This window comes from Ylistrum balloti, unplaced genomic scaffold, assembly GCF_031769215.1.
Source record: "Ylistrum balloti isolate Yb309-2 unplaced genomic scaffold, AGI_CSIRO_Ybal_v1 Utg369702, whole genome shotgun sequence".
Classification (NCBI taxonomy): domain Eukaryota; kingdom Metazoa; phylum Mollusca; class Bivalvia; order Pectinida; family Pectinidae; genus Ylistrum; species Ylistrum balloti.
The window spans coordinates 346,897-369,920 of record NW_026781932.1 but is presented as its reverse complement, the minus strand read 5'-3'; the positions used below and the strand labels follow the sequence as shown (position 1 = coordinate 369,920).

The following is a 23,024-nucleotide window of genomic DNA, read 5'->3' as shown; positions in this document are numbered from 1 at the left end:
CAGTTTAGAAAGTGAAAGTAGATATTTTATATGAAAGTATATGTTTACCATGCCAAGAGCCCCTTTCAGTGTTATCTTGTGCGACTTGTCGTATTTCCGATTTCAGATAACAACCAAATAACGTTTCAGAGCAAAATATTTTTGCAGTATTATTGGAAATAATTTCTTTATAGAAATCTACATTGTATTACCTGACAACACACTTTGACTGTACAGTATTGCAAAGTCACATTTATTTAATGGTTGAATGTGATCAACTCAAGCAGATAAAATAACTTTGAGAAGAGAAAATAAATGATTTCACTATCAACAGAGGGTTGCTTGGTCACTGCAAACCTACAGATGTTGGTTTCAGGAAATAGTTCAAAATTATTTCAGGATAAGGATTTCCTGAAAACGGGTGATCCATAGGTTTACCCCAATATTGGGAACTGTATTTATCCAATTGGAGGAATGAGCTGAAGTGACACTTTTATTGTTATCTGTTTATCAGTATTCATTGTCAGATAAAGACCTTGAAGTGACCTCATGTTCATACAAGTTTGATATACAAACTGTAACGTCAAACTGAGTGTATTACAGAATCTACTTCTTGATAAAGGAAGAAATGAGAGAGATAACAGTATATGATAATACAGATTAAAAACAAGCCAGTAGGATTTAAAGAAACATAGCTTTAGTCAACTGATGACTTTAGACTTTCAGACACTGAAAAAAAATGCAATTAAATGTGAGCTTCTATGGTTGAGAGAACTTTCTGTGGATGTCCAGTTCTTTTCCTAGGGAAGCAGGAGATGATTAAATTGAAAGTTTGGTACTAAAATACAGCTTGACCATTTTTTGTTAAAATGAATTGCAAGAAAAACAAAATAAAAAAAATTTAAAAAATCAATGTTAAAATGAAATCTCACAAGAAAACTAGTTCTTTATAAAATTGAGATAAGATGATGTTTTCGTGTGTATGAGATAAGGTTGTGCCTACAGACATAGAATTTGCATGGTTGCTACATATACACATTATCTATCAACAAGGTGAGTGACACTAGGTCTGCTTATACAAAAAATATGATATCCTTGTGTTTACACAATGTAAGGGTGAGTAAGTCAACTCCGTGTCAAACAGTTAGTAACTTCCTGCATTTGTTATGTTTAAAAGTAAAAAACAGTGATTTTTGTCAATATTTTAGCATGAAGGCTTTTGTAAAAGGGTAACAAAATTATGGCTTCATCAAATTGTCCATTTAATCTAAATTAGAGGCAGTTTAAGAATTTGTCAATTTCCCTTAAAACGTATCATAGAAAGTGAGAAAGTCATTGTTTAACAGACTAAGGTGTTGGTAAAAATTCTCTTTATAGTACAGGGAGAATGTAGATCAGTGGATGACAAGTTCTTGCCATCACAATAATTACAATATATTACAGTTGTTTTTATTGCATACGCTAAGTGTCTTAGAGTGCAAAACATACCTAGATTTATGAAAAAAATTTTGATATTTTTATCACCATCTTATGTACAACAACTTTTTTTGTTTACTATAAAAGGCCTTCAACCTCCATCGGCTGAAGGGATTATCGAGACACCTAAATTTACACCACCACTCTTGATTTAGATTTATAACTTTGTATTTGTTTTATGTTCTATGTATATGATGTAATTTATGTAATATTTGTGTCTTGATAAAGGGGCAGGTTGCCTTGAATATTTGACAATTCGCTTGTCTGTACTGTTGCTATCATTTCATTGATTGTATATATATATATGTTAGAATAACTTAAAACAGCACGTCGAAATAAGCATTAGTGCTTTCATTTCTGAATCTTTATGATGCTTAATAAATTGCCTAGTTACGATGTCTGTGACATAATAACAAGTTTGATTATGTGACGTCATTATTGAATGGGAGATCATGACGTAGTTTATATGATTCTTAAACATTACTGTTTAGTTTGGGTTTAAAAGTTCTAATAAAATACATTTCCTTTTATCTTCTTTCAATGGGATTCTCCAAATAGAATTTGTAGAAAGGAAAGATTCTAAATGTTTTCTTTCTGCAAATGTCTAAATGTTCACTTAGTTTTATTTTTCTGTATTCTGGAGATTTGATGTGCTGTTTGTGGACTAGTACATATATATATGTATATATATATATCTTTCTAAAGTAATGTATATTGAGTGTGAATAAGGACATCAAGAGGTCTTGGTCATTGTGATTGGAGAAGTTAGATAGTCACAGGACCAATTAGTGTCGTCACCTGCATAAATGTTAACTTAAACAGGAAAAAAGGAAATTGCGAGGTTGTCATGACTAATAGGAAATTAATAGCAATATTGTTTAACCTTCCGGGTAAACAATCAGATAAGTGTAATATTTACACATAGATAAAGGTTGTAGTGCGGTGATCGTGATCAAAAAAAAAAAAAAGATAAAGGTTGACATTCATTAACATAGGTTTCTCGTAACATGAAAAAGGAAGTAGAGGTTATCATGATGGAGAAGCCGGAATGTGCGATAAGATTAATAATAATAGTAATAATAATAATAGACTTTATTTTCATTCGATTACACATTGAGTCAAAGACTCTTCTCACATGTGGTCGAAAATATAAAATATACAGTATATACAGCAAGAGTTATAAGTATCCTTAAAACATTTGTGTCTTATAGGCAGTGAATTGTATAAAGTAAAAATTGTGTAATATTACTTTGCTTGTTATAGATTGTTTATACAGTTGTGGGATCACACAACACACTGAAAAATACCATGGGAACACTTGCACATGATAGATACATTGTGTGCATATTGTGTATGTACTGTGTGCACATACTGTTCAGTCCAAAAATAAACTATTGTGTCACACAATTATACATCCAGAAGAGATGGTTACCATTATTAGATCAATGTTAATATTTGAAAAGCTAAACAGCAGCTGGTATACAAGTAATGTAATGGTGATCAGAACTAATGCGGTGTTGATTGTTAACAGGAACAAAGGAAACACAGAGGCAAAAGTCAGCAATTTTTTGTGAGCAAACTGGTTTGACGTCAGTATAGATAAATTGGGACGGACCTGTAAATATACATACAGACCTTGAAAGGCTTAGTCAAAGCTCGTTAGATAGCAAAAATAAAATCCCTATTTTGTAAATGAGCATCCCTGGTCAAAATGGTCACACCAATGAATGTAAGCAGTCCTTTATTGTAAAAATGTATAAATGTATGTGTGTATGATGGAACTATGCCTATTATACAGTGTGAATTTATGAGTACCAAACTTTATAGGGATATACATTCCTTTCTGTCTTTTAAGAATAGAAAACAAATTATTATAGAAGGAATTTGAACACTTTTTTTTTTAAAATGATGTCTTTGTATTTTATTTGTGTATTAAGAGAAAAGAAAATAAGAAGTTCTGTAACTGATTATATCATGAATAATCAAACTATTAAAATGTTGGCTTTTTATTATGAGAACAACTTAAACTCATGTGTGTATCAGGCAAAGATATTGCACATTGTGTAAAGGTCATGTCAAACTATAGAAAGCATATATCACAAAGTTCAGACTGTCCTGTCATGTCAAACTATAGAAAGAGTATCACACAAAGTTCAGACTGACCTGTCATGTCAAACTATAGAAAGAGTATCACACAAAGTTCAGACTGACCTGTCATGTCAAACTATAGAAAGTGTATATCACAAAGTTCAGACTGACCTGTCATGTCAAACTATAGAAAGTGTATATCACAAAGTTCAGACTGACCTGTCATGTCAAACTATAGAAAGTGTATATCACAAAGTTCAGACTGACCTGTCATGTCAAACTATAGAAAGAGTATCACACAAAGTTCAGACTGACCTGTCATGTCAAACTATAGAAAGTGTATATCACAAAGTTCAGACTGACCTGTCATGTCAAACTGTAGAAAGTGTATATCACAAAGTTCAGACTGACCTGTCATGTCAAACTATAGAAAGAGTATCACACAAAGTTCAGACTGACCTGTCATGTCAAACTATAGAAAGAGTATCACACAAAGTTCAGACTGACCTGTCATGTCAAACTATAGAAAGTGTATATCACAAAGTTCAGACTGACCTGTCATGTCAAACTATAGAAAGTGTATATCACAAAGTTCAGACTGACCTGTCATGTCAAACTATAGAAAGTGTATATCACAAAGTTCAGACTGACCTGTCATGTCAAACTATAGAAAGAGTATCACACAAAGTTCAGACTGACCTGTCATGTCAAACTATAGAAAGTGTATATCACAAAGTTCAGACTGACCTGTCATGTCAAACTGTAGAAAGTGTATATCACAAAGTTCAGACTGACCTGTCATGTCAAACTTTAGAAAGAGTATCCCACAAAGTTCAGACTGACCTGTCATGTCAAACTATAGAAAGTGTATATCACAAAGTTCAGACTGACCTGTCATGTCAAACTATAGAAAGTGTATATCACAAAGTTCAGACTGACCTGTCATGTCAAACTATAGAAAGTGTATATCACAAAGTTCAGACTGACCTTCAGACTGACCTATCATGTCAAACTGTAGAAAGTGTATATCACAAAGTTCAGACTGACCTGTCATGTCAAACTTTAGAAAGTGTATCCCACAAGTTCAAAACCCTGGTGTGTCAAACTTTAGAAGCTCTCTTTTTATAGTTCACTAGTTTGCTTATCACACACAAAAATTTAAATTATGTGTCATGTTGCATTTTTGTGACTGATTTAACTGCAATTCTGTCAAGCATGAATAGAAATATTTAAACATAATAGAATCTTGTCTGATACTAAAATTTATATAGATCTAATTATAGATAATTTTGTCTTTATAGATGTATTTGACGTCATTGTCAGTGGTGTGTGTCCTGTCACTGGTGTCTGGAAATGTCCTTTACTTCAAACCACAACATCAGCAGGTAAGAAACAAGATATCAAACAAAAGGAAAACTACTTTTATAAACGTACAATTTTTAATGGGTTCGTCTCTGTATACAAGTTCTTATTTTACATTACATTGTCTCTCCGTAAACGGTTTGTAAAATTCCCGAAACAAAGCAAGAAATCAGAAATTTCCTCGCAGTTTTCAAGGAAAGTATTTTTATATTATCTCAACTGATCCAGGTGTAACTCTCTGTAAATTACAAACAAGATAAAAAAAAAACGATCCTGAAAATCTCTCAGATGTATAATCAGTATTAAAGTGAGTCATTTTTTTCATGTACCATGTCATTGTCAGGGCAGGCTACCCATAGCTATCCTTCCATCACCCTGTCAGAACTTTCTCTCTGTTTACGTACCATTTGATTGCTACAGATATAGCTGTGTAATTTTGTATGTAATTGTATGGTTATGATGATACAAACATTCTGGTTAGGTCATGGTCCATTTACATTCTTCCAAAGTTATGATCTTTTAACTTCAGAAATTTTAATAAAAATTTTCACAAAACCGATTATACAAAAACTGGAGAGCTTTGCCTCATTCCAATGGGCATGAAGAGTAAAAGAAATATTCAAGGTTCTGTAATGTAAATCTTCATTCAGAACTTAAATTTTATTCAATGAGACATGAATATACATGTACTTTTAACAAAATTAAAACAGTATAAACTTGTTGGTTGGTGCTGGGAGCATTTATGTCACTCTAGATAATCTTGTTCTACAAATAACGTACTTGTGTTTTCATTTTGTCTGAAGATTTGTCGAAAAGCTTACGAAATGTCTGAGTGATTTTTTTCCCCTCCAAAATCTTATTGTTATTAACTCGTCGTTTACTTATAATCAATTTAAGTAAGATGAAAATCCAACTTACGACATGTCTGGGTGATTGCTTTTTTTTTTTTTTTTTTTAAATCTTATTATTTACCTGTCTTTTTTATTTAATTATAATCAGTTTAAGTAAGATAGACCTAATAGGTATATAAAATGATCCAATAACATCACACCATCATCAGTTTCCAAAGAAATATGTGTCAATAAATTGATGATGTTGTCAATATTCAAAATGATTAGATTGCATAAAAAATTATGCTGTCTGACCTGTAGCAACCATAGGATTGTCCTGTGAAGTATGTGGAAAACATTAATGTTTGTAGTGTGATTTTATCTATTTTTATGTCATTGCTGTTTTATCAGGGTGATATATAGTGTTACCTGTGTCTGGTCATCCGTCCTCACCAATTCATGTCTTATCATGAGAACCTTCCAACAGATTTTTTAAATATTTACTTCATAGTATCGTTATAACGTTTTCTTCACCTTTTCTTATTAAGGTGGTCAAGGTTATAAGGTCAATACAGTTGCATGGCACTGGGGGTATACCTGTCTTACGGACATCTTTTTGTTTGGCTTATATCTCCTGGTAATGAAAGGATTCTGTCTTTTCTATACATTTTGTCCCCAGTGATGCCTGAAGAGTACAATATTGCTCCATAATCTGATAGTTTTAATTACTCATTTTTCAGGATGATGTTGTGATGGAATTTGATCAGGTCCCTGAGGACAGCCCAGATATTATTGTGTACGACCCTGTGGAAGGCCACGAGTCCAGAGTTCCCATGAAAGTGGAGGTAGGTATATTGTGTTGAGAAAAGAATCCAGAGTCCCCACAAACATGGAGGTAGGTATAATAAGATAGGACAAGAGACCTATTTGCTTCAATTGAATAAAGAAAAGACAACTTTTAAAAACTTTTTCATTTCAGGCTTCAGTAAACGAACGCCCATTTAGGTCTGTTATGTGTCCAGACGGGATGTCGGAGTGTCAAAATGACAACACCTGCTGCAAGTTATCCAATGGTCATTATGGCTGCTGTCCATTTCCTGATGTAAGTTGAGAGGGTTGCTGGTCCGATATAGAGTGTCTGGTAACCTATGATAGCTCAGTAGTAGGGCCAGGTGATTGATGATGGCCAGTTACTTTGATTGACAGCCATTTATAGCTCTATAAGTTCAAGGTTCAAGTCAAACTAATGAACATTTGAATGGGTTAAGAGGGTATTTCATAAAGTATATATGAAATATTATAGGGGAAAATTCACGCAGGGCTTTTTTCTCTGTCATATAATACTATTCATTTTCATTCATTGTGTGTCCAAAATTATATAAACACATACCTATGTCAAATTCGAAATCAAGCTTTGACCAATCTGCTGTATTTGTGAAATTTTTAGATATGGAAAATATCCCTGTATACACTTAGCATTACGTAAATTCTAAGAGAAAAAAAAATGAAAATTGACAAAGAAAATTGTAATCACACAAGACAGGAAATCTCAGATTTCCTTTATCATCCACTGTGTGTTATGTAAAGAATGAAATCAAATAAGTACCAACAAATGAGTTTCCTTGTGTCTTTGTTATTCTCTCTAAGAGGTCATTCTGTATATATTTTTCTATATAAGTCAGATCTGTGATATTCAATATTTAGACATTCATTACATTCTTGATAGGCGCTGTATGATAAATGTCTGTTTTCTGTTTCTAGGCTGTGTGTTGTTCTGATATGAAGCACTGCTGTCGTCAGGGTTTCACTTCTTGATAGGCGCTGTATGATAAATGTCTGTTTTCTGTTTTCTGGCCTGTGTGTTGTTCTGATATGAAGTACTGCTGTCGTCAGGGTTTCACTTCTTGATAGGCGCTGTATGATAAATGTCTGTTTTCTGTTTTCTAGGCTGTGTGTTGTTCTGATATGAAGCACTGCTGTCGTCAGGGTTTCACTTCTTGATAGGCGCTGTATGATAAATGTCTGTTTTCTGTTTTCTAGGCTGTGTGTTGTTCTGATATGAAGCACTGCTGTCGTCAGGGTTTCACCTGTAACTTGAGCAAAGGTCGTTGTGAACAAGGAAATTCATATATGCCTCTTATTTCCAAACTTCCTGCCTCCAAACCTATAAATCAACAGGTCAGTATTTTCAAATAATTGAACTGTTTCCTGTGTTTTTTACTCATGGCTATGAATTTTAATATGTTGGATGTGTAAATAATATTCCTGTATGCTTATTACCAAATGTCCTACCTCCTGACACCGATAGGCTAGTTTTATCCACCAATCACCTACCAATTCTTACAAGTATTTCTATGCAGATCAAATTACTTCTTATACCTTCTCATGGATATAGAATTTAACACTATAGGTATGTAACTGTGACTGGTCTTGTTTATTGGCTGACATAACATGAAGTCCTGGCAACTTCCTCATTGAAAAGTATTAAAACCGAGGTACTGATATTTGGCAAGTAGGTTCCACGGATGGAGTGCTATAATATTTTCTCTTATTGGTGACCTTGATCTTTATTCAAGGTCACATAGGTCAAATATGCTAATCTAAGGATCTTCTTCAATTCAGGATGATCCATGGTAACCATGGTAATTGATCAGCAGATATCTGGGATGAAGTGCTATAAAGTTACCCCATATGAATGACTTTGAAATATGTACAAGTCACAAGGGTTACATATATGCAAAACTTTCCTAAAAGCTTCTGTTGAAGGTTCTAGAAAACCCACTGTAACAGTATATGTCAAGCTTCTTTGCCTGCTGTATGCACATTGTGTAATTAACTGTTTGACTCTGCTATATCTTTCAATTATCAACATTTGTATGAAACGATGCTATTATCTTGTGTCTTTTGTACAATGCTTGAACAATATAGAAAGTAAAGAAAAAACATTGTTTTTTTTCTCTTAGTTCTAAAAGTCCATTGTCTGGGTACTTGGCCATGGATAACTGGTTGAAGTATCACACAGTTTTAGTATATAAATGACCTAGACCTTTGTTAAAGTTAATTGTGTCAAATATGTTAGATATTGTTACACAAAAGCCCCACTTATTCTGTGCTATCAGTCCACATGTCCTGGAATTTGACCAGTATGGAAGTGCTGTGGAGGTTTTTTCTTATCAATGACTTTGATGTATGTTCATGGTCACAAGGGTTACATATGTGAAACTTTTTACCCCAAAGCCCAAAAGGGTTCTCCTTTGATGAAGTGTCTAGTTGGAATAAGATTTTCACTTGAAATGAAGTAAAGCAGTAATATAATGCTAATTTTATGCACTTTGGATTTGATCGGGCTTCTGCTTGGCTGGGGACATATCAAAATTGCAGATGAATTGCAATTTTGGGCATAAGCTCACATTTCCTTCAGGAAACTTCTTAAAATGATATCCGCTTGATGTTTCTCATTAGTGTGATGAAAAACAATATTACACAAAGCAAGAAAATAATTGCTGTTGCTGTACTTTGTGCCATCATTTCTTATAAAGAAACTTTAACTGACCGTTTTTAGCGAGCTGTCTTCATCTGATGGTTTGCTGTCCAATAGTTAGAGGTTCAGTCACTGTTTAAAAGAGTTATTGTCATCGCTTTACCTTGAGAACCTTCAGTATTGAGATTAGTCAGGACAAAGAATGGCCCAGTGTTGAATTTGAAAATAAAAGTTAGTTAATTTGATCTTTCGGAAGAGTGGCTGAATGGCTAAATCTGCCGTAGTTCCTACAATTGTACTTTGTTCTGTTTGGAGATTGATCAGAAACACAAAGTGACAAACAGATAGCATTATGTAATTGAGTATCTCATGGGTTTAAGCTTCTAGTTTGGTCTAACAACCAGAAACCAGAATGGCACAAAATGCCATCAAGGATTTCAACAGTTAAGGAATATAATTTTTTTAAATGCACTTGTAAGTGGATGAGACCTTTGTGAACACAGGCATCCTAATCTCAGTACCTAGTTTGTAAAAAATTTCATGGAGGAGGACCCCCCCTCCCTCCTACCTACTGACTTCCTCCCCCCCACCCCCACCTGAACCCCCTTCCTATAAGGTATGGTAAACACCCTTCAAAAAACCCACCCCTCTCCAATCATTTATTAGTTTCAAACATGTTTATTTTGTAGAAAATAGGTGAAGTTTTCTCTGTTAATCTACTGTTTTAATGTTTTATTTACATTTGCTCTCCCATCACAAAGGATAATACAGAGATATATATTTGTTCAACATGGTTATTAAGTAAAGATGGAATTGAAACTTACGATCATTTCTAGTGAATTAACTTCTGCAGTTCTGGTGTAAAGGGCCTATGATGGATTGGTCGTCAATGAATGTTTTTCCCTTGTCCTCTCTATATCTGCCTATTGGCACTGAATAGAGCTTTCTAAAATTGTAGTTGTCCTTGGTCATATGTTGAGCCCCGTCCAGTTACGAGGTGGACGGGGAAAAATGGCCAATAGGTGGACATGTTGTATTTCTACTGTTTGAGATTGTAAACCCTATTTACTGGATGGATAATTCTCAATTTCATATTTAAATTTCCTTGTTTTATAATACATTATGATGTGAAGGTATTCTTGTCTTACAGAAGTTTTCTGATAAATTTTGTTTGTTATTGTTTAAACAGAACAAGAAGACAGGCTCTCCGAGATTGTCTGAGGCACAGATGATAGCTGATCCTTTAGAAATTTGTCCTGGAGGAGAACATGCATGTCAAGGTGGATACAGTTGCTGTATTAACACCAATGGTACCCACAGTTGCTGTGGTTACTCTCCTGTAAGTCAGAAATGTTGCCTTAATGTATGTCAGTTTGAAATATATTATCAACAAACTCCATTTTTTGTAAAGTCCCTAACTCAACTGACTTCATTGCAGCTGGCCAGTAGCATCAGGACTTGCTAAAGTAGTTAAAATATACTGAAATATCTCGTCAAATTCTACTGATTATGGTTGACATGGTAATCACCTCAAATTTACACAAATGGGAAATTTGAATATTCTTACAATTTTGTAAAATTATTACATAATTGTTCCCTTAGACATAGTGTAAAAATCTAATTTGTATGGGATTTATTTTCATGTTAATTAGCAAGGAAAGTCAATTGCCAATTGGAATCATTTGTGATTATTTGTATGAAATGATGGTATTCATATTGATTTGGTTATAGATATTGGAGTCTTGAAGAGTCCTGATCTCTAATGGCTCATCATTTACAAATTTAAAGTCATTCTAGATCACCATAAGCAAATTCCTTGTATTTTTAGCCCACCATCATCAGATGGTGGTATTAAAATCGCCCTGCGTCTGTGGTCCGTCCGTCCATCAGTAAACAATTCTTGTTACCGCTACTTCTGGGAAAGTACTGGATGGATCTTTCTCAAATTTCATATGCAGTTTCCCCTTGGTCCCTAGTTGTGCATTGTACCTTTTTTGGACTGATTAGAATTCAAGATGGCCATCAGGCAGCCATCTTGGATTTTGGAAGTAAAAGTTTGTTACCGCTATTTCTGGGAAAGTACTGGATGGATCTTTCTCAAATTTCATATGCAGTTTCCTCTTGGTCCCTAGTCATTGTACCTTTTTTGGAGTTGTGCATCTTTGATTTTGGAAGTAAAAGTTTGTTACCGCTATTTCTGGGAAAGTGCTGGATGGATCTTTCTCAAATTTCATATGCAGGTCCCTAGTTGTGCATTGTACCTTTTTGGACTGATCTGAAATCAAGATGGCTGACAGGCAGCCATCTTGGATTTTGGAAGTAAAAGTTTGTTATCGCTATTTCTTGGAACGTACTGGATGGATCTTTCTCAAATTTCATATGCAGGTTCCCCTTGGTCCCTAGTTGTGCATTGTACCTTTTTGGACTGATCTGAAATCAAGATGGCTGACAGGCAGCCATCTTGGATTTTGAGAGTAAAATCTTGTTACCGCTATTTCTGAGGAAGTACTGGATGGATACTTCTGATATTTCATAGGTATTGGTTTCCCTTGGTCCCTAGTTGTGTATTGTACTTTTTTTGGACTGATTTGAAATCAAGTTGGCCCACAGGCAGCCATCTTGGATGTCGACAGTTATACAGCACAAGCATATTTTCTTCGATATTCTATCATATTGATTCAAGACAATGTCCATTATCCACCTGTAACTGACTGCTATCTAATAATACTTTGGGATCTTTTTCAAATGATATTTGCTAAAAGGTGCTTAATAAAAATATATTGTGCCATCATTGAGAACATTCAATGAAGACCAGTTCATGAACATTTACAAAACCTGTAACAAAAAAAAAAAATAAACAAATCTTCAAGAACTGAAAACAGATCCTCAAATGGTGGGCGCCAAGATCCCTCTGGGATTTCTTGTTGAATATGTTTGGAGAGTTAAGTTCACAAAATAAAATATTTGTGAAATCTGAGTGATTTACAGTACTTTGATTGGCATGATCAATTTCTAATTGACAAAATGTTTACATTTCCCTGATATATTCAGATTTGAGGTGTAAACCATGGCAAAATAGCTGAAACAACAATTGTAAGACACATCTGGTGACAATCGTTATAGTGGTTGGAGGATTTAATTATGATGGAGTCGGGGGAGATAATGGGGTGGGGGTTGTCTGAAAAGGATGCAACCATATATAATCATTTTCAAACAAAGAGGCAGACTAGCAAGATAGCATGATAAAGCAAATTAACAGTTGTGATCTATAAGTAGTTCCAGGCAAACCAATATGTTATGTTTAATGTGCAAAGGTAATTATTTTAATGATCTAGAACATGTAAATAATGCTTGTTTTTCTGTACAAAATTTAGGCCCTCTGTTGTGAGGACAAGGTACATTGCTGTCCTGCCAATTACAAGTGCCTTAGTACTGGACTTTGTGAGGATAGAAATGGCTTCCAGTTACCACGATCACGGAAGGTTGAGGCCACAAACATAAAAGTTAAGGCAAACATTGTTTGTCCTGACAAAACTCAGTGCGCTGCTGGTCAAACCTGCTGTATGAAAGGAGTCAACATCTATGGATGCTGTCCATTGCAAAAGGTAAGCTTTTATTAGTCCAACACTGAGAACTAGAAGGAACTATAGTCTTCGATTGTATCTGGCTGTCCTTTTGTCCTTTCACTGTCTTGTTTGGGTCCTATCTTCGACACCACTGATCACAGGGTTCACCTTGGTGAGACGATGTGCCACTTATCAAAGTAGGTCACTCTGACCTACATTTAGATCTTTGACCTACGTCAAAGATAAAGTTGACCATGGAAACTTAATACTTGTGATATGGTACATTTTGGTGTATTTGAAAAGTAGGTCAGTTTGACCTATGTTTTGACCTTTGACCTTCATCAAAGATAAAGTTTGTCTGAGCCCTATTGTCTATATTACTAAGCATGGGAATTTCATACTTGGGTTATGGGTTTTCCTAGGAAGACAGTGTGTTGAGTAACAAACATAGGCGAATTTTACCTTTATTTCAAACTTTAATCTTTAAAACATCTGAAACCTATATTCTAAACTACTAATCACAAAACCTTTGTGAGACAATGTGTTGGTATGGGACTGTAATTCACCAAATTTGTTGTATTTATATGTCATGAAAACAATATCTACCTTCTCTCTTCAATACTGTAGTGTGAGGCGTTGTATTTTCTATTTTCAAGGAAAACATTACTGACTAGTTTAAAACTGATTTCAAAGAATCAAATAAAATAAAGAATGTGAATGGAAATTCTTCTTGATTTATGGAGGTGAAGTAATGTTGTGAACTAAGATGCTATGATTTTATTTCTGTGTTGATTATCTTTTATGATAGGCTGTTTGCTGCGCTGACAGGAAACATTGTTGTCCTTTTGGGTACAAATGTGGCACTAAAGTTGGAACATGCATGCAAGGTTATCATATAATTGATCTTTCTGTGGAAAACAACCATGACATATCAAGGGAGATAACCACTGATCTCAAAGTTGTTGCTGAAGAGATAATGCAGTCCTCTGTTATATGTCCAGACAAGAGCCAATGTATGACTGGACAGACATGCTGCCAGGGAATATCTGGCTCCTATGGATGCTGCCCAGTTCCTAATGTAAGTTTAAGAATTTAAGAATAACAGTTAGAAATTTGATCCTGCAATGGGGTCATGCTTGTGTCATGCAGTTCACCATATTGGTCCTGCCTGCAGCCTAGAAGACAAAATATAATCTTTTTAAGTAGGGAGCCTAGATTATTACAAGACAAAGATATTATAATGAAACTGAAGCCTTATTGCAGGAAATATACAGATAATTTAGAATGTTATTTTCCTTTGGTGCAGGCTGTGTGTTGTACAGATAAGAAACATTGTTGTCCAGAGGGTCACAAATGTGAGACAAGTATAGGAAAATGTGTCAAGGGTGACCATTTAATGGACTGGTTGGAGAAGGAGTCTAATAGTATGTCCATCACTTACCAGGTTAGTGGTCAACATCTTTGCCCAGACCACCGATCCATTTGTAACCCTGGTCAGACCTGCTGTAAATTGAACAACCCATGGCAAACTTTCAAATATGGATGCTGCCCCTTGTCGAAGGTACAAACTGGCCAATAGAGCATTTAGACCTTGTCACTGTAAATCGGTGTACTTGCATGAGAATGTGTCAATGTTTATATCACTTTTTTGTGTTATTTGTAAATCTTGAGTAAAATTAATCTGATAAAAGGTGGTAAAAATGAAAAACTGTTTAGACAAAACAATATTTAAAATAAATTTTATTTTTACTAAGTAAAATCCTGCAAGTATTATATTGATTGCAAACTTAATAAAAAATTAGTATCACACACAGCAATGTTGTTGATGGTATTTTATTTTAGACTTATAAATATATATATATGTGAACGAAGGAAATGTTATACCTAGACATACTGTATACTTTTCTATGATTGCTATATCAAATCTCAACATATATGTAGTTTGAAGATACATTTGTAGGGTGTCTGCTGTGGAGACAAGGATGGCCACTGTTGTCCGATGGGATATATTTGTAATGTCCAGGAAAGGAATTGTAGGAAGGAAGGAACAGATGAGGTTATTCAATGGCTGACAAAGATGAAAATTAATTCATTATCTGTCCGGAATGTGGTCTGTCCTGATGGGAGATCAGAATGTCCAACAGGAAACACTTGTTGTCTTGGAGAAGAGGGGAAGTATGGATGCTGTCCACAACCGAATGTAGGTCAAAACAGCATGTCAAAATATATATCTCATCCATTTAGGAACAACAAAAATGAAATGCAACATATCTTTAAATAAGCATAATAAATTGAAGTTTTCTATTACATAACTATCTGTTTACAGTTATTATTTTAGCAAAAAGTAAGGTAAGTTAATGCATAATTAGGTATAAAGCACTCAAAAAATTTTTGTAAAAAGTTGTTTTTGGTTAATGATTAAGAAATATTTTGGATGTGTGTTTCACTTAAAGACTACATTTTAATAAACACGTCTTAGATATAAAAATCACTTTGTTTGTAATACTATGTAGCTGTCATGGATTTCAGCATCAAACTATATCTTTTTATCCTGCAACTGGCGCCGATATTGTCAGAAATAAACACCTGCCACATATAGTGTCTGAAAACAGCTGTATTTTAACATGACTTTGCTTGTATTGATAAACAGTTGTTAAGATAAGCCATTTCTTACATGTTACACTGAACAAGATTTTATTGAAATCCAAAAAATTGCTTATAAATCTGTTGAAGTTTGAAAATATCTTTCCGCGAGGAGCAATTATTTTGGGGTATGCCATCTGGCAAAATTCAGCGTAATGCCAACATCAGGTAAACACAAATTGAACAGCGAAACTGTTTCGATAAAAGCGATTTTCAATCAATGTTACAGGAGTACATAGAGTACATTGTCAGTGTCTTAAAATATCGGCTGCATTTTGACTCGGGACAGAAAGACAGAAGCGCCCCGCCATTGTTTGTCTTTCTGCACCCTGGCTAAAAAAACAACTTATATTTTAAGACATTGATCATGTATTCTCTATTTTGCATACAATTGTCAGGATAAATCTGACACATGGAGAACAGCCAAATGTATTTTTGTATGATAATAATTTAGAGAATTTTGCCCACAGGCTGTTTGCTGTGCAGACAAGAAACACTGCTGTCCCAACGGTTACACATGTGAGACTGGCTCAGGAAAGTGTACGAGAAATAACGCCATATCCATTGAATGGTTAGAGAAAACTGAAAGCCGACCTGTTGGTAGTTCAGCAGTCGATGTAATCTGTCCAGATGGACACTCTGAATGTAAATCCGGATCAACATGCTGCCTGATTGAAGGGAACAAATACGGATGCTGCCCTGTACCTAACGTAAGACATTCTATTCTCGGTCTCTCCTTTAACGAATCTCCCAAAATTGGAGGTTGATGAGTAACTGTTGCTGTGATTGTTATGCTTGTCTGGAATCCTATGTATCGGAGAGTTCTGTATTCACAAAATTTCTTTCTTTGAACAAAACGAAATATATTGTCAGTCTCCGTATGATGTCGGTTAAATATGATATGAAATCAGACGTAAATGAGATCGACCATTTCTATCCATGAGAAAACTAGCGAAAGATTATCAATTTCTAACTGAATAACTGTTTTGTTGGAGATTTGGAAATATGTTTAGGTGACCATCATAACATAGTATGCTTATCGAATGGGTTTTTCGTGTGTTTTGTACTTTCCACTTTCTCGTAAAGCATTTTTGACGTTCTCTCTCATGACCTATTGAATGAGCTTTTATGAAAATTTCGACGTGTAGTGTGTTTATCTAATCACTTTTTCGTCTGTAGTTATCGTTCCACTTTGGCGTAAAGAATTTTTGGCGTTCTCTTTTATGAACCATTAAAGCTAATGTATGTTTTGATACGCTATCATTTTTACATATGTGATTGTGGTGTACAAATTGTTTTTTGAAATCGATATTATCTTCTTGTCAATAATCAGCAGTTAATTGTAGCGAAGAAGGCAGTTTTTCTGTGTGATGATTGTGAGATATTCGATAAGACAGATAGGATGTCCGTTACGGACTACTATCTGTGATTCGTTAGACGTAATGAATTTATTTGCCTATAAAGATTTGGATCTTGTTATATTAGATTGAATATAGTATAAATTGTTGGTATAAGTCATAATGAAATATAAAATATGATTTTTGCAATATTAGGGAGGAATATGGACTTAACATATATCACCCAAGGATATAGATATATATCTCAGTCTGAGGATCTACTTCTAAGCGAGAAGTGCTTTTTAAAATAAGGAAGATTGTGACTTTCGTCCACAGGCTGTTTGCTGTGCAGACAAGAAACACTGCTGTCCCAACGGTTACACATGTGAGACTGGCTCAGGAAAGTGTACGAGAAATAACGCCATAGCCATTGAATGGTTAGAGAAAACTGAAAGCCGACCTGTTGGTAGTTCAGCAGTCGATGTAATTTGTCCAGATGGACACTCTGAATGTAAATCCGGATCAACATGCTGCCTGATTGAAGGGAACAAATACGGATGCTGCCCTGTACCTAACGTAAGACATTCTATTCTCGGTCTCTCCTTTAACGAATCTCCCAAAATTGGAGGTTGATGAGTAACTGTTGCTGTGATTGTTATGCTTGTCTGGAATCCTATGTATCGGAGAGTTCTGTATTCACAAAATTTCTTTCTTTGAACAAAACGAAGTATATTGTCAGTCTCCGTATGATGTCTGTTAAATATGATATGTAATCAGACGTAAATGAGATCGACCATTTCTATCCATGAGAAAACTAGCGAATGATTATCAATTTCTAACTGAATAACTGTTTTGTTGGAGATTTGGAAATATGTTTAGGTGACCATCATAACATAGTATGCTTATCGAATGGGTTTTTCGTGTGTTTTGTACTTTCCACTTTCTCGTAAAGCATTTTTGACGTTCTCTCTCATGACCTATTGAATGAGCTTTTATGAAAATTTCGATGCGAAGTGTGTTGATCTAATCACTTTTTCGTCTGTAGTTATCGTTCCACTTTCGCGTAAAGAATTTTTGGCGTTCTCTTTTATGAACCATTGAATGGGCTTTAATGTATGTTTTGATACGCTATCATTTTTACATATGTGATTGTGGTGTACAAATTGTTTTTTGAAATCGATATTATCTTCTTGTCAATATTCAGCAGTTAATTGTAGCGAAGAAGGCAGTTTTTCTGTGTGATGATTGTGAGATATTCGATAAGACAGATAGGATGTCCGTTACGGACTACTATCTGTGATTCGTTAGACGTAATGAATTTATTTGCCTATAAAGATTTGGATCTTGTTATATTAGATTGAATATAGTATAAATTGTTGGTATAAGTCATAATGAAATATAAAATATGATTTTTGCAATATTATGGAGGAATATGGACTTAACATATATCACCCAAGGATATAGATATATATCTCAGTCTGAGGATCTACTTCTAAGCGAGAAGTGCTTTTTAAAAAATAAGGAAGATTGTGACTTTCGTCCACAGGCTGTTTGCTGTGCAGACAAGAAACACTGCTGTCCCAACGGTTACACATGTGAGACTGGCTCAGGAAAGTGTACGAGAAATAACGCCATAGCCATTGAATGGTTAGAGAAAACTGAAAGCCGACCTGTTGGTAGTTCAGCAGTCGATGTAATCTGTCCAGATGGACACTCTGAATGTAAATCCGGATCAACATGCTGCCTGATTGAAGGGAACAAATACGGATGCTGCCCTGTACCTAACGTAAGACATTCTATTCTCGGTCTCTCCTTTAACGAATCTCCCAAAATTGGAGGTTGATGAGTAACTGTTGCTGTGATTGTTATGCTTGTCTGGAATCCTATGTATCGGAGAGTTCTGTATTCACAAAATTTCTTTCTTTGAACAAAACGAAATATATTGTCAGTCTCCGTATGATGTCGGTTAAATATGATATGTAATCAGACGTAAATGAGATCGACCATTTCTATCCATGAGAAAACTAGCGAATGATTATCAATTTCTAACTGAATAACTGTTTTGTTGGAGATTTGGAAATATGTTTAGGTGACCATCATAACATAGTATGCTTATCGAATGGGTTTTTCGTGTGTTTTGTACTTTCCACTTTCTCGTAAAGCATTTTTGACGTTCTCTCTCATGACCTATTGAATGAGCTTTTATGAAAATTTCGATGTGTAGTGTGTTTATCTAATCACTTTTTCGTCTGTAGTTATCGTTCCACTTTCGCGTAAAGAATTTTTGGCGTTCTCTTTTATGAACCATTGAATGGGCTTTAATGTATGTTTTGATACGCTATCATTTTTACATATGTGATTGTGGTGTACAAATTGTTTTTTGAAATCGATATTATCTTCTTGTCAATATTCAGCAGTTAATTGTAGCGAAGAAGGCAGTTTTTCTGTGTGATGATTGTGAGATATTCGATAAGACAGATAGGATGTCCGTTACGGACTACTATCTGTGATTCGTTAGACGTAATGAATTTATTTGCCTATAAAGATTTGGATCTTGTTATATTAGATTGAATATAGTATAAATTGTTGGTATAAGTCATAATGAAATATAAAATATGATTTTTGCAATATTATGGAGGAATATGGACTTAACATATATCACCCAAGGATATAGATATATATCTCAGTCTGAGGATCTACTTCTAAGCGAGAAGTGCTTTTTAAAAAATAAGGAAGATTGTGACTTTCGTCCACAGGCTGTTTGCTGTGCAGACAAGAAACACTGCTGTCCCAACGGTTACACATGTGAGACTGGCTCAGGAAAGTGTACGAGAAATAACGCCATATCCATTGAATGGTTAGAGAAAACTGAAAGCCGACCTGTTGGTAGTTCAGCAGTCGATGTAATCTGTCCAGATGGACACTCTGAATGTAAATCCGGATCAACATGCTGCCTGATTGAAGGGAACAAATACGGATGCTGCCCTGTACCTAACGTAAGACATTCTATTCTCGGTCTCTCCTTTAACGAATCTCCCAAAATTGGAGGTTGATGAGTAACTGTTGCTGTGATTGTTATGCTTGTCTGGAATCCTATGTATCGGAGAGTTCTGTATTCACAAAATTTCTTTCTTTGAACAAAACGAAATATATTGTCAGTCTCCGTATGATGTCGGTTAAATATGATATGTAATCAGACGTAAATGAGATCGACCATTTCTATCCATGAGAAAACTAGCGAATGATTATCAATTTCTAACTGAATAACTGTTTTGTTGGAGATTTGGAAATATGTTTAGGTGACCATCATAACATAGTATGCTTATCGAATGGGTTTTTCGTGTGTTTTGTACTTTCCACTTTCTCGTAAAGCATTTTTGACGTTCTCTCTCATGACCTATTGAATGAGCTTTTATGAAAATTTCGATGTGTAGTGTGTTTATCTAATCACTTTTTCGTCTGTAGTTATCGTTCCACTTTCGCGTAAAGAATTTTTGGCGTTCTCTTTTATGAACCATTGAATGGGCTTTAATGTATGTTTTGATACGCTATCATTTTTACATATGTGATTGTGGTGTACAAATTGTTTTTTGAAATCGATATTATCTTCTTGTCAATATTCAGCAGTTAATTGTAGCGAAGAAGGCAGTTTTTCTGTGTGATGATTGTGAGATATTCGATAAGACAGATAGGATGTCCGTTACGGACTACTATCTGTGATTCGTTAGACGTAATGAATTTATTTGCCTATAAAGATTTGGATCTTGTTATATTAGATTGAATATAGTATAAATTGTTGGTATAAGTCATAATGAAATATAAAATATGATTTTTGCAATATTATGGAGGAATATGGACTTAACATATATCACCCAAGGATATAGATATATATCTCAGTCTGAGGATCTACTTCTAAGCGAGAAGTGCTTTTTAAAATAAGGAAGATTGTGACTTTCGTCCACAGGCTGTTTGCTGTGCAGACAAGAAACACTGCTGTCCCAACGGTTACACATGTGAGACTGGCTCAGGAAAGTGTACGAGAAATAACGCCATAGCCATTGAATGGTTAGAGAAAACTGAAAGCCGACCTGTTGGTAGTTCAGCAGTCGATGTAATCTGTCCAGATGGACACTCTGAATGTAAATCCGGATCAACATGCTGCCTGATTGAAGGGAACAAATACGGATGCTGCCCTGTACCTAACGTAAGACATTCTATTCTCGGTCTCTCCTTTAACGAATCTCCCAAAATTGGAGGTTGATGAGTAACTGTTGCTGTGATTGTTATGCTTGTCTGGAATCCTATGTATCGGAGAGTTCTGTATTCACAAAATTTCTTTCTTTGAACAAAACGAAATATATTGTCAGTCTCCGTATGATGTCGGTTAAATATGATATGTAATCAGACGTAAATGAGATCGACCATTTCTATCCATGAGAAAACTAGCGAATGATTAGCAATTTCTAACTGAATAACTGTTTTGTTGGAGATTTGGAAATATGTTTCGGTGACCATCATAACATAGTATGCTTATCGAATGGGTTTTTCGTGTGTTTTGTACTTTCCACTTTCTCGTAAAGCATTTTTGACGTTCTCTCTCATGACCTATTGAATGAGCTTTTATGAAAATTTCGACGTGTAGTGTGTTTATCTAATCACTTTTTCGTCTGTAGTTATCGTTCCACTTTGGCGTAAAGAATTTTTGGCGTTCTCTTTTATGAACCATTGAATGGGCTTTAATGTATGTTTTGATACGCTATCATTTTTACATATGTGATTGTGGTGTACAAATTGTTTTTTGAAATCGATATTATCTTCTTGTCAATATTCAGCAGTTAATTGTAGCGAAGAAGGCAGTTTTTCTGTGTGATGATTGTGAGATATTCGATAAGACAGATAGGATGTCCGTTACGGACTACTATCTGTGATTCGTTAGACGTAATGAATTTATTTGCCTATAAAGATTTGGATCTTGTTATATTAGATTGAATATAGTATAAATTGTTGGTATAAGTCATAATGAAATATAAAATATGATTTTTGCAATATTATGGAGGAATATGGACTTAACATATATCACCCAAGGATATAGATATATATCTCAGTCTGAGGATCTACTTCTAAGCGAGAAGTGCTTTTTAAAAAATAAGGAAGATTGTGACTTTCGTCCACAGGCTGTTTGCTGTGCAGACAAGAAACACTGCTGTCCCAACGGTTACACATGTGAGACTGGCTCAGGAAAGTGTACGAGAAATAACGCCATAGCCATTGAATGGTTAGAGAAAACTGAAAGCCGACCTGTTGGTAGTTCAGCAGTCGATGTAATCTGTCCAGATGGACACTCTGAATGTAAATCCGGATCAACATGCTGCCTGATTGAAGGGAACAAATACGGATGCTGCCCTGTACCTAACGTAAGACATTCTATTCTCGGTCTCTCCTTTAACGAATCTCCCAAAATTGGAGGTTGATGAGTAACTGTTGCTGTGATTGTTATGCTTGTCTGGAATCCTATGTATCGGAGAGTTCTGTATTCACAAAATTTCTTTCTTTGAACAAAACGAAATATATTGTCAGTCTCCGTATGATGTCGGTTAAATATGATATGTAATCAGACGTAAATGAGATCGACCATTTCTATCCATGAGAAAACTAGCGAATGATTAGCAATTTCTAACTGAATAACTGTTTTGTTGGAGATTTGGAAATATGTTTCGGTGACCATCATAACATAGTATGCTTATCGAATGGGTTTTTCGTGTGTTTTGTACTTTCCACTTTCTCGTAAAGCATTTTTGACGTTCTCTCTCATGACCTATTGAATGAGCTTTTATGAAAATTTCGACGTGTAGTGTGTTTATCTAATCACTTTTTCGTCTGTAGTTATCGTTCCACTTTGGCGTAAAGAATTTTTGGCGTTCTCTTTTATGAACCATTGAATGGGCTTTAATGTATGTTTTGATACGCTATCATTTTTACATATGTGATTGTGGTGTACAAATTGTTTTTTGAAATCGATATTATCTTCTTGTCAATATTCAGCAGTTAATTGTAGCGAAGAAGGCAGTTTTTCTGTGTGATGATTGTGAGATATTCGATAAGACAGATAGGATGTCCGTTACGGACTACTATCTGTGATTCGTTAGACGTAATGAATTTATTTGCCTATAAAGATTTGGATCTTGTTATATTAGATTGAATATAGTATAAATTGTTGGTATAAGTCATAATGAAATATAAAATATGATTTTTGCAATATTAT

At 34.8% G+C, this 23,024-nt stretch overlaps 1 protein-coding gene across 1 annotated transcript in view; it reads left to right on the top strand.

Annotated features, from left to right (window-relative positions):
* Nucleotides 1-4,844: 4,844 nt before the first annotated feature.
* Nucleotides 4,845-23,024, top strand: part of LOC132565202 (fibrillin-1-like) — a 34,559-nt gene continuing 16,379 nt past the window's right edge. The window contains exons 1-15 of the mRNA XM_060229834.1: nucleotides 4,845-4,928; nucleotides 6,476-6,580; nucleotides 6,715-6,837; nucleotides 7,776-7,913; nucleotides 10,406-10,555; nucleotides 12,591-12,821; nucleotides 13,591-13,860; nucleotides 14,089-14,226; nucleotides 14,743-14,982; nucleotides 15,896-16,135; nucleotides 17,099-17,338; nucleotides 18,309-18,548; nucleotides 19,519-19,758; nucleotides 20,727-20,966; nucleotides 21,937-22,176. Of these exons, the coding sequence (XP_060085817.1) occupies nucleotides 4,845-4,928; nucleotides 6,476-6,580; nucleotides 6,715-6,837; nucleotides 7,776-7,913; nucleotides 10,406-10,555; nucleotides 12,591-12,821; nucleotides 13,591-13,860; nucleotides 14,089-14,226; nucleotides 14,743-14,982; nucleotides 15,896-16,135; nucleotides 17,099-17,338; nucleotides 18,309-18,548; nucleotides 19,519-19,758; nucleotides 20,727-20,966; nucleotides 21,937-22,176 (2,919 nt within the window). The remainder of the gene's footprint in view (nucleotides 4,929-6,475; nucleotides 6,581-6,714; nucleotides 6,838-7,775; nucleotides 7,914-10,405; nucleotides 10,556-12,590; nucleotides 12,822-13,590; nucleotides 13,861-14,088; nucleotides 14,227-14,742; nucleotides 14,983-15,895; nucleotides 16,136-17,098; nucleotides 17,339-18,308; nucleotides 18,549-19,518; nucleotides 19,759-20,726; nucleotides 20,967-21,936; nucleotides 22,177-23,024) is intronic.